The sequence below is a fragment of the Saccopteryx leptura genome, chromosome 9, assembly GCF_036850995.1.
Source record: "Saccopteryx leptura isolate mSacLep1 chromosome 9, mSacLep1_pri_phased_curated, whole genome shotgun sequence".
NCBI lineage: Eukaryota > Metazoa > Chordata > Mammalia > Chiroptera > Emballonuridae > Saccopteryx > Saccopteryx leptura.
In genome coordinates, this window is record NC_089511.1 from 78,250,838 (window position 1) to 78,267,576 (window position 16,739).

Here is a 16,739-nt window from a genome sequence, read left to right on the forward strand (position 1 = left end):
AAAGGGCTTCAGGGGACATACACTTAATGATCATCAGCCATTCTGTTTCAAGTATGACAATGACACTGTGGTTTACTAAATCTTGCCTTCCAAATAAAAGAAACTGCCAATGGGTGGCTACAGAGTCGGCCATAAGGAAGGATGCCCAGGGAAGGAATTTAAATGATGCTGATGTAGGGGTCTAGGATAAATTCAAATCCCTGAGTTTATCTCTTCTCCTTGCTTCATCCCACAGCCAGAAGGATTTCTGAGAACTTTATTTCATCCCTAAATTGAGGAGGGCAATAATATATCTGTGAGGTCTTCCTTGCTACCAGAGAAAAATGGTCCCATTTGTTAATAAGCTTCTTGAAGGTGAGATGCAGGACATCATCACTGTGACCACATGTGTGACCTGCCTGGAGTTAGGGAGTGGCATTGCATGCAGTCTGTGGGCTAGTGGAACAAGAGAAAACCTCGAAAAGAACTGCGGAGAGATGCTGGTTAAAGAACTGCCACTGCCGCTGGCGGATGCCCCGCCCAGACCCGCTGCGCGCGCCTATGCGTCCTGCGCGGACAAGCAATGAGCTGTATGCCAAGAAGAGGGCGGATAGCAGTTGGTTAAGCTCAAAAAACACTGGCTCAATCACATACTAGTTGCATGGCTCTGAGCAAGTCATTACAAAATGTCTCTTAGCTTGAGTTTCTCTTCTGTAAAATGGGGCTAATCATAGGATTTTCCTAGTGCTGTGGTTTGAATAAAAGGGGTTGGTGTCCATGAATCACTTACCACAGGTCAGGTTGCATGATAAGTCAATGTGAGCTGTTAGGACTATCAGGAATTATTAGCAATGTTAGCAAGCAGACCTTATACCATAGTGAAAAAATTTATAGAATTCAGTTTTAAATTCTACTCTGCTACTTATTGCCTAGGGGTGAACTGAAAAAACCTATCCTTCAGATTTTACATCTTTCACACAAAGATACCAACAGCATCAACATCTGAGATTGTCTTAAGGATTGAATGAGTTAGTACATGGAAAGTGCTTAGAACAAGAGTGTCTGGCCCATGGTAATCACTAAGGTGTCGGCTTTTAATATAAGGTTAACATCAATACAAGTACTCACGGTACTAAGAGACTGTTACATAAGGATGGATAGTATCTTTCAGTATTATTGTAAATGAGAAATGAGCTGGGAGTAAAGAACTGTGGTGTATAAGTGGGGGGGGGGATGACCTGAAGAATGGGGATTGTGGCAATAGAGATGACAGACGAGGATTTAGTTGGGTAGTCTTCACTTGGAAGGTGAGGAGAAGGGGTGACTTGGTGTTCTATCTGGGGAGGTCAGGGCTGCTCTCCTCCTGTGGTATCTGCATCTTTGAAATACTGGCTTTCTCTCAACAGGCGCCCAACCCTACCTGCAAATCACCTCCATTTCCACTGCTGCTCTCAGCACTAAGGTTGAAGGGCACAGGATCAGGGTCAGCATCCCCCCCAGCCTCAAGCAACCCCAGAATATTAAGTGATGATGGGAAAGGTCCCCAGATCTGGGCTGACATAACTGCTGGGGACCCAGAAGCAGAGAAACAGGCTGCACTATGAAAATTAAGCCACTTTGCTGGCTCTGTGGGTTGTCAGAGCTGTGGGATTTAGCCTTTTCACATAACTACTCCCCAGAGGAGAATGCACGAAAAGGGGGATGATGATACAGCAGAGGCATTTGGAGTAATTGGCCCTCTTGCTGTACCACAGGCTGAGGTTTAGAGAGAAAAGGATTGAAAGGAAAAGATTCTGTTCGGATAGAGATAACAGTGAAGGACAGCACGAGCTAACAAGGAGCTCAGCCTTCAAAGGTGATGCTGTGTGGTTGCACATTGTCCATTTCCGAGAGGAAGGCTGGCATTCGCCCTCTGCCCCTCAGACCCCAGGCTCCCGGCGGACCCCACCCACGCACACAGCCTCCTTCCTCCCCGGCAAAGTGTGGCTATCTTAGAGAAATGAAAATCATTTGTACCAGAACCAGAGCAGTTTTTGTTTATGAAAACTGTCTCACTTCTTTGCGACTGTCCCCTGTGTCTATACATGCGTCCTCTAACTCGAAGTCTAATGCTGCCATTCAGCAGGCAGAGTAAACTGCCCCCTCCTGGCCCTCCGCACCGGAGGGTAGAATTTGCACTCTTCCCTTTCAGGTGGCAGGTGGCAGAGAGAATCCTCTCATTTCCCCATGCAATGAATGTGCTACCTCCTGGAGGGAGACAGGCAACCAGGTTAGTGACAGGTGCCCACAGCTACTTCTTTATCATGTTATGACAAAGCAGGGCCGAGCTGGAAGAAGCTGAGACATTGATTTTACCCTGTCTTGACTTGCACAGGCCCTGAAGTTTCTGTACTCTCCTTTCTCCTCCAGAGCATGTTGCTATAGGAACCTGGCAGGTTGATTTAATTGTCTCTATTGGGATGCAGACACCTTTAGGCTTTTCCCATGCTGAAGAAGAGCCAGTCAAAAGGTTTTTCTGGCCACCTGGGATCTTGACAGTGCTGGCAGAAGGCAGTCAGTCCTCCCACTCACTGAGCTCACAGGACTGTTCCCTCTCTCAGGAGCTGTGTACCCAGCTCGAGACAGTGCCAACAGCACAGCAGCCTCGTGAAGCACCTACAGGCATTTGTTGTATATTTTTCAAGATAAGCCAAGGGGGTAGAGATAATTTATAAAATGATGAATGCTATAAAAATGTTTAAGGCCAATTTATTTCAAAGTATGTATTCAGCACCTATTGTGAGTAAAGTTCTGGGTTACAACCGTTAGTATTTATAACAGAATTTGAAAGTCTTTCTCAGCTGTGGTATACATCTATTAGTACAGAAGTCCAGCTTTCTCTTAGCCATTGGAACTGGCTTCAGAAAGGACCCTGAGTAGCAGTCATTAGAGATGTTGATGACTTCATTATCCTCTGAGTTTTGAGGCTGAGGAAGTTTGCTGTGCCTCCTGGTCTACCCACTTACTTTTAAGGTTGACCTCGTTCAAAGCCTAGAACAAATTGGACTGAATGGTTTACAACTTGCTACTATTCTAGAATGGTACAGATGATTGAGTTTGTAGCTATTGTTCCTAATGCACATATGTTCTCTTCAAATAACTCGTTCACTTTCTACCCTTAGTACTTAATTCTTTTTTTGGTGGGGTGGGGAAGGAGGAGAAACATAAAACTTGTATGCCTCCTCCCTCAGAGAACCCGAAAGAGGACTGGGAAATCTGGGGCCACAGAAAACAATGGAAGAGAGTAGGATATAGTAGTAGGATATAGTAGTTTGGGCTAATAATATACAAGTAGTAATAATACCTTTCTCATCATTGAATATATCATTACACAAGTATAGTCAACTCTCTGTTATGCGCCCCAAATCCAGGGGAAATCCCAAAATTTCATTCCATGTCCCACTCCTTTCCCATCACAACATCATCTCATCAGAGCTGCTAACAGACTGTATATAACACGCATTTTGGATTTACTTCTCTCTATCTGCCCAATCTCTGGTCGAGAGTGAACAAATGTCTGAAAGGCAGGTGGCTGGAGAGACCCGGGTAATCAAGACGGAATTGTTAGCCCCCAGATGACTGGGTGTGGGCTTTTCATGTGATACATAGAACTGAACAGTTTTAATTTGAGGTCATACTGATCAAACATAAAGAAGACCAGTGCCTTTGCCATGAGTAACCCTCCTGGTTTCAATCGAAAGGAGGATAAAATATTAAACGAGAAGCAGGTTTGCCAAATGGAATAGCTGCAAATATTTTCCTAAAAACTGTATCAACTGGCATCATCATTGATTTAGTAGGTCTTGCCAAGATAAACACAGAGATGTGGACAGACTGATGGGGGACGAGGTTGGGTGGTGGTGATGGGGGAGTGGAGGAAGCTGGGTTTCTTGATGAACTTGGAGCAAGGTACCAAGGTGGGCAGGGAGGCCACGTGCAGATTTAAAGGCAAGCCAGATGGAGAGAAAGTCCCCCCAAATTACCCAACCCCGAGCCCAAGAACACCAAACAAACTCTAAGGGATCTAGCAGTAGCAGCAGCACAGCCTCATTGCGCTGAGCAATTTAGAAAGTGGAGGAAGGAGGAGGAAGAGGAAGAGGGTAGGAGGGGGAAATGGGAGGGGGGAAGCAACACAAAATAAATAAAACCACAAACAGAACAATATAAATAAAAATAAACAAACCAATAACAGAATAAAATTTGTAACTCCTTTCTTTTTTAATTTCACAAAAGTTTTCACAAGGACAACGTTATAGAAGAAAACCCCCAGCAGTGGCTAGGTCATGCAGAACCATTAATTGTCATACCTTGGCCCATTCTATTCATCCTTGTTGCACTTTAGAGAGAGAAGTAAGCTATGTGAGTTTTACAATGCTTTTAAACTGTCATATTTCCTGTTGAGCACTTTAACTGGCACATTCTTATAGTTATAAATGTTCTGAGGGCATAACTGTATAACCTCCTTTGCAAAGAATGCATGAAGAGCTCTTCATGGTCCAAAACTAGGGGATATGTGTGTGTATATGTGTATGTATACGTATATATACATATTTATGTATATATGTGTATATAGTATATAAAGATATTTATATAGTTATATAAAAAAGATAGCTAGTTATACATAATATATAAATCAATATATAGGGACAAAAATAATTTGAAAAAGAAAACTTCCACTCATAGGGCTATTTAATATACATGTGTACAATTATTCCCCACCCCGTTACTATTTTGAATACTGCAGTAGCCCTGTCTTTGGTGTGAAGATAGAGGTTCTGACTGAGCCTCCCCATTTTGTCAGTAAAAGTGCTTGTCAATTCACACAGCAAGCAAAACTCCAAAACTAGCATGCTTGAGGGTACAGGGAAGCCAAAATCTAAACCCAAACCATTCACCATAAAAACACCTTTTCAGAGATAGTACAGCTGACATTTTTCTCCTCCCTTCCACTCCTATTCTGTTGGATGGAATTTTTTTCAAGTTAACATTTTAAATGTCTATACCAGCCTAGGGCTAGTCCATCTATGTAAGAATTTGGTTAAGGTGAAGTGGCCCTATTTTTAACAACTACTGCACTGCCTGAATTAACATGATTTGCATGCATAAAACATCTTGACAACTGTATATTGAAAAAAGGATATTTTCTATCTTCCCTCTCATGTTTACTAAATGATAAAAAGAAAGAAAGAAAAGAAAAAACAATTAGACCAAAATGTGTTTGGCTCACTGTTGTACTCTCCTCCTCATCTCAAAATGACAAGGAGCAATTCTCCAGGACTGTTCCTCACCTGCCTAAGTGGATTGGCTATGACAAAGAAATTGATGAGGAGGAATTTTTCCCACCAGCCTCTGCTTTGGGACAGCCAGCACCATGTGGCTGTACCCATCGTTTAATGTGGTAGCTGGCTTTTGTCTTTGTTGAGTCAACTGTGGCTTGATCCTCCTATATTCTGATCTATTTAGCATGTTGGCTCCTAAAAAAATCATCTGCTGCTGGGTTTACCTTCCTCTCACCGAACCACGGCCCCAGCCCTGGCACGGGGGCCCTAGCTAATCAAACAGAGGGGAGTAAAAAGGTCCCCTGAGAATGTGTGGAAAAATACTTGCTCTTTCCTGAGCATTATTTATTCTGTACATAAGGTAAGTAATTCACCTTTGAAAAGATGTAAAAGTCCTAGGAAGGCAGTTTTTAATGACTTACATCTGATATTTATGATACATATGGCTTTTCATCCCAAATGTCAAAAGTGAAAGAAAAAAATAGCTATTCATATGGCAGCATAAGGAGACAGAATAACAATTTAATATGCAATCAAACCTCTTTGCACTTAAATTAAATGACTAGAATTTGATACATCCACGAATAGAATACTACTCCTTCCTCCACAGAAAGAATAGAAACGTTCATCTGAACTCCCAAAGGAAGCCAGCTCTGGAACTAAAGCCTTCAGTTAGTAACTAAGAAACCTTGGATGGTCTCTGACAACAACCAGGTGCTTAATCATCATCGACACAAATGGCAAAAGCTTTTCAAAAGCTTCCCCATCCTCTTCAGCCCAGAGAGTGGAAACATTTTATATGTTTTTGTTCCTTTTCAGTTGCTTGTTTCAAATAAACATGCATGTATATATTTATTGTGTGTGTATATATATAAAAAAAGGAAAACAACAGCAAAATCAAAACCCAAAGCACCCTAATAATCCTGAAAAATCAGAATGAACTTTGCTTTCCTTCTACCTCAACTAAATTAACTATGTTCACTTGCTTTGCCTAACAAACACGGATCACAAGCGCTCTGCTAACCTGTGACCTCATTCCCCAGTGAGCTAGTTATGTCTGGAGCATGCCTTTGGGTTACTTTTCCCCTAAGATCATGAGTAACTTTTGGTCCTTCTGCTTAGTTGCTGTTGTGCTCAAGGGTTTTATGGTGGTGAAATAAAAATGACGACCACATGCACACTATCATACATATGCGAATATGTGTAAAAAAAAAGAGGGGAACTACAGGGGAAAATGGGGAAAGTTACTGTTGGAAACACCCACTGGGGAAATGAGTGGCAGATACAGTTTCACACACGGTGGCAGTGGATACACATATCAGAGCCGCTCTTCCTGCACGTACTTCTGTTTATCTCGGGACTCCCGGGACTTGGGCCGGTTCGGGCGGTTTGCTGTGGACGGGATGGAGTGAACTGAGGAGCTCTTCTTGCTGGACGACTGGGAGGAGTGAGAGGAATGGGAGAGGCTGGCTCGAGACTGGCCGGCGTTGTGATCAAACTGCATTAAGCAGAAGATCAGGTCCGTGGGCACGAGCTCAAACTCGTACGGGGGGTTGGTGATGACATACCTGGACGAAAAAGCAAAGAGGTCACAGAATGAGAACAACTGGGTGGGGTCTCACGTCTCTCTGAACCAGAAGGAATTTCCTGGTTCCTCAGGTCCACCAGAGGCTCTGGAAGGTGGACTTATAGCTGGCCAAAGGCCTTAAAAACTATCTTCCAAGTTGAACTAAATCTCCATCTGTTTAGCTCAACAGAGGAGACCAGCCATGAGCCCTGACATCCCAAGATATTAAATCCGTGGTAGTAATGGGAAAAAAGCTGTGCTATCTATGAGCTACATGCCCCCTTTCAATACAATGTCAAGTTCACTTCTGATCCTGAGTAGCTCAAGTGCATGCAAGAGGTTTCATGGACTTCACTGCCTCTTTTATTCTAGAATGTTCTGACAATCTTAGGCACATATCACAGGATCTTTGTTTACCATAATATAGCCTCTTCTTACTCCTTCTTCACTCTTACCTTTTAAAAATAAACTTTGATGAGGATTTTATTAAAAGGAAAAACATAAAACACCTCCCCACCCATGAGTCAGTCTGCTTTAACTGTTCTCAATTTGATCAGGCTTTCTTTGGTTAAAACCAGACATGATTTTTTTTAAAAAATCAATCTTTCATTTAGAGTGGTGATTTTCAAATGCATGGTCCTCGTGCCAGAGATACCAGCATCACCTGGGAACGTCTTAAAATGCAAATTCCTAAGTAACACCACCGCAAACCTAGTAAATCAGATACTCTGGGCATGAGGTCCAGCAATTTGTGTTTTAATAAGCTTGGCAGGTGAATCTCATGCTCACTAAACTCCGAGAACCCGCCCTGGCCGGTTGGCTCAGCGGTAGAGCGTCGGCCTGGTGTGCGGGGGACCCAGGTTCGATTCCTGGCCAGGGCACATAGGAGAAGCGCCCATTTGCTTCCCCCCCTCCTTCCTCTCTGTCTCTCTCTTCCCCTCCTGCAGCCAAGGCTCCATTGGAGCAAAGATGGCCCGGGCGCTGGGGATGGCTCCTTGGCCTCTGCCCCAGGTGCTAGAGTGGCTCTGGTCTCGGCAGAGCGACGCCCTGGAGGGGCAGAGCATCGCCTCCTGGTGGGCAGAGCATCGCCCCCTGGTGGGCAGAGCATCGCCCCTGGTGGGTGTGCCGGGTGGATCCCGGTTGGGCGCATGCGGGAGTCTGTCTGACTGTCTCTCCCCGTTTCCAGCTTCAGAAAAATACAAAAACAAACAAACAAACAAACAAAAACTCCGAGAACCTGCTGGTCTACAGCAATTCTTTTCAACTCTGGCTACACACTGTAATCTCTGGGCATTAAAATTTTTTATTCTCATTTCAGACCAGTTCAGTCACGTTAATCAGGGTATTTTTTAAAAGCACCCCCAGTGACTTTAATCTGCAAGCAGGACTGAGAAACTCTCAACGCTATATAGCACTGTTACCTGGGGTAAATGTACACACTCATTTTGATAATTCTAGGATGTACTTTTAATTTGGGGCTGCTATGAATTTATTTTAATGCATATTAGGAAAATATTATTAGCACTCATAAACTATTACTTTTTTCTGCTTAAAGTGATAATACACAATTTTCTTAAAATAAATAGATAAAAGTAAATGAGTGAATCAATTAAAAATGTATTAAGTAAAACTATAAGCACCTAGGATATGGCAAAGGAATCGTTTATCTTAAATACTAGCAATATGAAATATCTCCATATTAGGTACCAACAGAATTGTCCCAGTTGCTGGAGTGTGGAGAAGATGCTTCTATTCAAACATCTGTAATTATTTGATAGAACTATCCTATTAAAGTTAAATTCTTTCCACAATGTCTTTACATCTGCAATTAGTAATTACAGAAGAAAAGCTTCCCATAACCTCTAAACTCAGATTCTGATCGAATGTGAGCAGAGTAATTTGCATGTTGAGAACATGTATACAGGCCTTTGCCTTCATTGTGGGGAAGCAGAGGGGAAGCATACTCACCTCTTCGTGCATTGGCTGGGGGTGCTGAGGTGAGCATCTCTCAGCCGGTAAATTCCAAAACAAAGCATATTATACGTTTTCAGAGCTTTGCAGAACAGATCACCATAACAACCACCATCCTAGGAGACAACAAAAAAACAGAGAGAAACATCATTTTTATTGGCTTGGAAATAGAAGTCCAAGGGGAAATGGGCCTTTTCAATGAAGTCTTGCTTCAGTGTCTCCTGAGCTGGGGAGTGTGTACCAAGGGGCTGTGGCTGAAAAAGTCAATGTGGTTAACAGCCTACACCCAAGAGTGGTGATTTTTTTGGAGTTGGATAATAGCGACTTTCCCCCTAGGTTCGCTCTAGCTTTCCACCCGCAGCAATGAGAGCTCAGAGGGGATGGCACCTCTCCCTCACTTTAAGTGAGGGTGTGAAGCTTGAGGGTCTCAAATGCATGTTCAGCTGAGGAGAAGACACCAGCTCTGAAAAATGGCAGTTCAGATTAGCCCCAGCTCATCTGTAACCACTGTGGTCTGACCGTGTTGTCAAAACTGCTCAAGTGATAATTAAAATCACTACAAGAAGAAGAGACTCCACGAGGTACAATGGTGACAGACTCTTTCAGGTAAGGACTATGAAAAGCACAATTTACAGACCTCAGAGATGGCAAGGGTGAAAGAGAAAATGTTTCCCCAGGAGCTGAAGGTCTGCAGGCAGAATAACGAATTCACTGTTCTAATCAGTTCACAGTCACCTTGCCAGGTCTGGGGGGCCTGATGTGTAATGGGAAAGCAAATTCATTCCCTTGGAAATGCTGGCCTCAGACAGCCAGGTGGCTTCAGGTGGGCGTTATTACAGGTAGGACACTGAAGAATGACTTCGCTGGGAATAAAGTGACTGCACCTGTCCTTGCTGTCATTTGGATTTCCATATGGGCATCATATTAGAGAACACAAACAGAGCCAAATATTACCATTATTTAAAGTCTTGGTCCTTTTAAAATATATCAGCAAGTAAATGATAGTTAAAAGAACCATGAGCTATAGAAGTTGCCTTTCAAAAGAGCCCTAACGTAAGTCCCTGCAGATAACCAAACTAAACTATGGGGCAAGTTGGTATAAGGGCTTCAGAAGAAATGGAGAAAGTGACCCTTTCCTCGAGCTGATATGATTGTTTGTGCAATGAATTTATCAGTTTCCAAGATTTGTGGCTCCAGCCCTTGAATGCATCCCTGCAGTAGGGCTGGGAATAAGGGTCAAGACTGTACACTTCTGCCAACGTGCTTGAACCAGGCTGGTGCATGGAACCCAAAGGGAGGCATTTGTCATCTCTGCAGCAGGAAGGGCATGGGAGAGGGTGACTGCGTCCAGCATCAGAAATAAGGAGATCTGGCTCTGAAATTAGAAGCATTACAGGATCCACATGAGATGCTATTTGTTTAGCCAGTGGTAGTGGAGCACATCATTACTGCAGCACATAATTTGAAAACCCTTAGTGCCTGGGCCCTATCCAGTTACAAAATCTCAGAAACCTGGGGACTGGGTATGGCCATCAGTGGTTTGTAAAAGCTCTTCATGGGCAATTAATGTGAAGTTGGGATTAAGTAGCCCTGAGCTATGCTAAAAAACTAGAGAAAGTGTTTCTGAACTTGACTGCATGTTAGAATCACCTGCTGTCTTCTATCTCTTGGTAAAAGACATCTAAGGGCAGTGAGCAAGCTATGGGCTTTGAAGCCAGGGTTCCTGGTGCAAATTCCTGAGAAGGCCAGTCTTCATGCTCTCTGAGCCTCCGTTTCCTTACAGTGTCTGATAATACAATCTATATCAAAGGGTTGCCATGAGGGCAAAATAAATGATTACATGTAATACAGTGGCTGATACACAGTAAACTGTAAACATTACCTCTTATAGTCATTTACTTTTGAAGGGGGAATAAACACACTTAGTTTGTCACTGTCTGGCACCCAGTTCATTTGGACCAAGCTATTACTGAGCAGCAGGCTCAGGTGAACCCTGAGTGGTACACTCACCCCCAAGTCTGCAAAGGGCCCATCCAGCAGTGCTAACTGGGCCACACGGCAGCGGTCCCTGTTGGCCAGGGTCTGGGGGGTGCTGTAGCCCCCACGCAGAGCATTCTCCTCGGCAATCAGAGCCTCGAGCTCTGGCGTGGCTCCTCCGGTCACCAGGGTCCGTATCAGGGTAAGGATATTGTCATTGAAGTACGTCTGGGAAGAGACAGAGAGAGAGAGAGAGAGGGAGATGGGGGAGACATCCCTTAAGCACACAGGAAGTCCTAAAGTCACGACAACAGACAGCCAAATTACAACTTTTCTTGATATGCCTGTTTAAAGTTCTGGCCTGTCTCTTCAAATAATTTTATGTGGGAAGTAAAAAGACAGCAGCCTCCAATTATTCCATTCTTTTCTCTCCTACTTGGTTCTGTCACAAGAGTCTGACTTTTAAAGACCAATTCAGAGGATTTTTATTAAAGGGCTAAAGTCTACATAGTTGGTGTTTACCATAATTGGTGTTACTAGGGATGTAAATACTGCTTCCATGTGTAGTAAGACGTAGCCTGCCCAGGCTGCTGACCCCAGCAGGACTGCCCCGGAGGCCCTGTCACCTATGTGCCTGGAAGCGGCCTCCCCGTAACAATGGCGAAACTGCTGTGTTGGAAGGACACACCAAGAGCATCATTAGGGCCACATACTCAATGACTTATCACGTGCTTTGATACAGTCTAACCTAGAAGCCAATCAAATATGCCAGAGAATTTATGACAAGGCGCATGTCTTGGTGGGGGCACCTTGGGTTTTGTTTTTCACAGAACCTCGGTAGTCTGAGGCAAATGCAGCTTATTAGAGAAGCCTCCTCTATGCGTACATTTGTCTCACATCTGACATATAACAGGTCTGTCAAGAGTAAAACAATGGCAGTTTTAAAAAAATTAATAGGATGTCAAATAAAAGAGCTCAAAAAGACATTTGTCACCTAGTCTAATTCAAAAGAAATCTCAGTTAAGGGCCTGCATTCCATTCTCCCATGTAAGAGGAACTCAAACAGGCAAAACAAAAATCCAACCAAATCCCGCTTGTGGCTTTTGAGGAGCAGGTCAGGAGAAGACAGCTGGGTTTCTACCTCAGCAGTTCCTTAGACAGTTTACCCGGCTAAATGGAGTGGGGGACAAACCAGGAACGGGCAAGGTGTCCTCCTGCTTGACCATTGCTGTTCTGGGTCTCGGGGAAGTTGTCTTACCATTCTGGGCTTTGAATTTCTCATCCGTAAAATGAACACATCATTAAGTTCAAGTTTACATGCAAAGAATTCCATGAGGACTTTAGGGTTTGGATGAGAGGTAGTGGGGCTAAGTTCATTCTCCTCATCGAAATATTAGCAAAAATACCTAAGTAATACAAAACCCCAAGAGTAAAAGAAACAGAGAGTCATTCGGAACCAATCAGACCCTAAGGAGAATCCGTCCCCTACCAGAGCTCAGCTGTGCAGAGCAGAGGTGAGGAAAGGAGGAAATGTTGCTGGCATGTATGTGTATGTGTGTACATAATGGCATATGTCTATCTATATCTACTATCTGACTGGATACATAGGTAGATCGATGACTGATTGACAGATAGATAGGTAGACAGATAAACAAATAGATAAACGTATATGTAGAGTGGTTAAGGAGGAGCATTATTAGACTGTAGATTTAATGCTGACCTCTCCACTCAGTAGCTGTTTGACCTCAGAAAGTTATTTTCATTTTTGTATCTCAGCTTCATGCTCTGTAAAATGTAATTGCAGAGCGGTTATAAGGACTGTGGAACTGATACATGTGAGGCACTCAGGAAAGTGTGTCCAGGAAGCACTGATAAATACCTGATGCACTGATAGCAGAGACTTGGGGTCTTTGATGGACAGGAACAGTCAGCTCATTCCAAACCTTCCCTTTTAAAAAATCTTTTACATACTTTTTTGGGGGAGCAAGGCCATTGACTGGGTCTTTGATATGTACTTCTCAGTCTGCCTCATTTCTAAGACCCCATTTAGACTCAAGAATGGCACAGCAAGGGTCCTGGGGGCTGCACCTGGGATGTGGTTGCAGCAGTGGGACACTCACCAGAGGCACGCTCTAGTTGAGGTTGGCTGAGGGCACATACAAACATTTCCAAAGTTTTCTGAGGTAAATCCTCCTACCCACTATTAGATAGCCTATCCTTAGAAGCAGAAGACCCCTCTCAGCCCTGTAGCACATCAAGTGAGTGAATGCTGGGCACAGAACTTTGGCAAGAGCCTTTGCATTATAATCACCCCTCTAGATCAAGACTGATGGGGGAATGCAATAGCACAGAGGGTGGAACTGGACTCCTAGGACCTCGTTCCCTGAAAACCAGACCTCTCCTTGCTCAAATGTACAGAGGGCGAAAACAGAGCCAATATGAGTATTTTTCAAAAGGGAACCACAGTGCTTAAAATGCAATGAAAAGTAATTTTTTTGAATTAAAGGAATTTAAAATATTTTTGTTTTGAAACCATAATAAATTTTTTAAAAATATAGAGTATCTATAATAAGTCAAAGAATAGATGATGAGAAATACAACTTAACCAATTTTTTAGTAAGATATTGAAATTAAAATGGAAAGGTAAGAAATACTAAAAGAATCCAGTATCTTTTCATGACAAACACACTCAACAAGCTAGGAATAGAAGGGTAATTCCTCAATCTGATAGAGGGCATGCATGAAAAACATAAGCTAACATAAAATTTAATGTTGAAACATTGAATTTCCTGGATGCCTTCCCCTTAAGATCAGGAACAAGAGGAAGAAAGTGGATCTCACCACTTCTATTTAAGGAGGTTCCAGCCAGGGCTAGGAAGAAATAAAAGGAATCCATATCAGAAAGAAAAAAGTAAAACTGTCTCTATTGTCTGAAAACATAATCTTGCACTATATAAATTCTAGGGAATCCACTAAAATACTACAATAGGTAATAAATGAGTTCAGCAACTTTGCAGGATATAGCATTAATATACAAAAATCATCTGTGCATATTTGTACTTTCAATGAACAAGACAAAAATTAAATTAAGAAACTAATCCCACTTAGAATAAGTATTAACCAAAGCGGTATAAGACTGGTACACAGAAAACTACAAAATACTGCTGCAAGAAATTAAAGGAGACCTAAATAAATGGAAAGACATCCCATGTTCATGAATCAGAGGACTTACTATAATTAAGATGGTAATACTCCTCAAAACAAGCTACATATTCAATGTAGTCTTTATCAAAATCTCAAAGACTACTTTTACAGAAATGGATAAGCTGATTCTAAAATTTCTATGAAATTATAAGCAACCACAAAGCCACGACAATCTTGAAAAACAAAAACAAAAACTTAGAAGCCTCACACTTTCTAATTTTAAAATACACTACAAAGTTACTTAATCAAGACAATGTGGTATTGACATAAAGACAGACATATAGATCATTGGAATAAGGTTGAGATCCCAGAAATAAACTCATAAACTTATGGTTAATTAATTTTGAACAGGGGTGTCATTCTGGAGAAAAAATATAGCCTCTTAAATAAATAGTGCTACAACAACTGGTACAAAAGAATAAAGTAGAACCGCTACCTCATACCATATGCAAATATTAACTCAAAATAAATCAAAGTCTAATATATAAGAGCTAAAACTATAAAATGCTTAAAAGAAAATACAGGAGTAAATCTTTATCACCTTTGATTTGAAAATAGATTCTTTGCTAGGACATCTAAAACATAAGCAAAAATAAAAAATATAAACTGAAATTCATCAAAATTAAAAGTATGCTGTGTATCAAAGGACACTCCAGAAAGCAAAAAGAAAACCTACAGAATGAGAGAAAATATTTGTACATCTCATATATTTGATAAAAGGGTCTGGTATCCAGAATATATTTTTAAAATCTTACAATTCCTCAACATTAAGCCTGATCAGGTGATAAAGCATCTTACTGGGATGCAGAGGACCCAGGTTTGAAACCCCGAGGTCACCGGCTTGAGCACGGGTTCACCAGATTGAGCGTAGGATCATAGACATGACCCAATGGTCACTGGCCTAAGCCCAAGGTCACTGGCATGAGCAAGGGGTCACTCTCTCTGCAGTAGCCCCCGGTCAAGGCTCATATGAGAAAGCAATCAATGAACAACTAAGGTGCCGCAATGCAGAATTTATGCTTCTCATCTCTCTCCCTTCCTGTCAGTCCCTAACTGTCCCTCTCTCTGTCTCTGTCACACACATACAAAAAAGGCAAATTACCCTCCTTTGTTTAAATGGTCAAAATCACTTAAGTAAACTTTTCTCAAAAACAAAAAAAAGATACACGAATGGCCAACAAACAAATGAAAAGATGCTCAACATCACTAGCCATCAATAAAACGCAAATCAAATACATGAGATACAATTCCACACCCACTAGAATGGCTAGAATAAAAAAAAAGCATAATAATAAGAGTTTGTGAGGATGTAGAGAAATTGGAATGCTAACTCACTGCTGGTGGGAATATAAATGATGCCACCATTTTGGAAAACATTCTGGAAGTTCCTCATAGAGTTAAACAGAATTATCACATAATCCAATAATTTCATATATATGTCTATATAAAACTTGTACATGGATATTTATAGCAGAATTATTCATAACAGCCAAAATGTAAAAATTATCCAAACATCCATCAACTAGTGAAGGCATAAACAATGCATGTTACATCCATGCATGAATGTTATTTGGTCATAAAAAGGAATAAAGTACTGATACATGCTCCACCACAGATGAACCTTGAAAACATTATGCTAAGTGAAAGAAATCAGTCACAAAAGAATACATATTATGTGATTCCATTTATATGAAATGTCCAGAAGAGGCAAATCTATAGTGGTAGGTAGTAGATTAATGGCTGCTTAAGGTTGGGCAGGGAGACCCGGGGTAATGCAGGATAGCTAAAGGGTATGGGTTTCTTTATAAGACAAAGGGGGAGGGGGAGGGGCACAAAGAAAACTAGATAGAAGGTGACAGAGGACAATCTGACTTTGGGTGATGGGTATGCAACATAATTGAACGACAAGATAACCTGGACTTGTTATCTTTGAATATATGTATCCTGATTTATTGATGTCGCCCCATTAAAAAAATAAAATTATTTAAAAAAAAAAAGGGAAATATTCTAAAATTGAGTTTGGTGATGGTTGTACATATCTGTGATTATGCTAAAGCCATTGAATTGTACATTTATATGGGTGAATTGTGTGATGTTAATTATATTTCAATAAAGATGTTAAAATATTTTAAGGTAACTTAACTAGTAATGGCCATAAATTTATCTGTTAAGAAGCAGTAATTAATAATACTGTATTATACACTGAACAATTTGTTAAATGAGTAGATCTCATATTAAATGTTATTATAACAAGCTTTTTTTTTTTAACGAGAGAAGGGGAGACAGAGAGACCGACTTCTGCATGTGCCCTGACTGGGATTCAACCAGCAACCCCCATCTTGGGCCGATGCTAGAATCAACTGAGCTATCCTCAGTGCCTGACACCAATGCTTGGACTAACCGAGCCACTGGCTGTGGGAGGGGAAGAGTGAGAGAGCAGGGGCTGAGGGAGGGGAAAGAAGCAGATGGTCAAATCTCATGTGTGCCCTGACAGGGGATCAAACCCAGGATGTCTGTACATCAGCCTGATGCTCTATCCACTGAGCAAAGCAGCTAGAACCCTTATCACAATTAAGAAGAAGAAGAAGAAGAAGAAGAAGAAGAAGAAGAAGAAGAAGAAGAAGAAGAAGCAGCAGCAGCAGCAGCAAGGTTTAGAACTGAAAATCCACCCCACACACAAAGTCAGTACTATAAAAATGAAACTAAATAGTTCACCTATACAA

General features: G+C 41.8%; 1 protein-coding gene across 14 annotated transcripts in view; it reads right to left on the bottom strand.

Annotated features, from left to right (window-relative positions):
* Window positions 1–16,739, bottom strand: part of KCNMA1 (potassium calcium-activated channel subfamily M alpha 1) — an 804,436-nt gene that overhangs the window by 10,464 nt on the left and 777,233 nt on the right. For 7 of the 14 annotated variants that reach the window (XM_066349714.1, XM_066349710.1, XM_066349715.1 and 4 more), the window contains 3 exons: window positions 10,846–11,040; window positions 8,833–8,951; window positions 6,641–6,865 (listed from right to left, as the gene is read on the bottom strand). In XM_066349714.1, the coding sequence (XP_066205811.1) occupies window positions 6,641–6,865; window positions 8,833–8,951; window positions 10,846–11,040 (539 nt within the window). Of the gene's footprint in view, window positions 1–4,235; window positions 6,866–8,832; window positions 8,952–10,845; window positions 11,041–16,739 lie in introns of those variants that run through there. The other 7 variants (XM_066349726.1, XM_066349728.1, XM_066349727.1 and 4 more) reach the window with 2 other exon arrangements.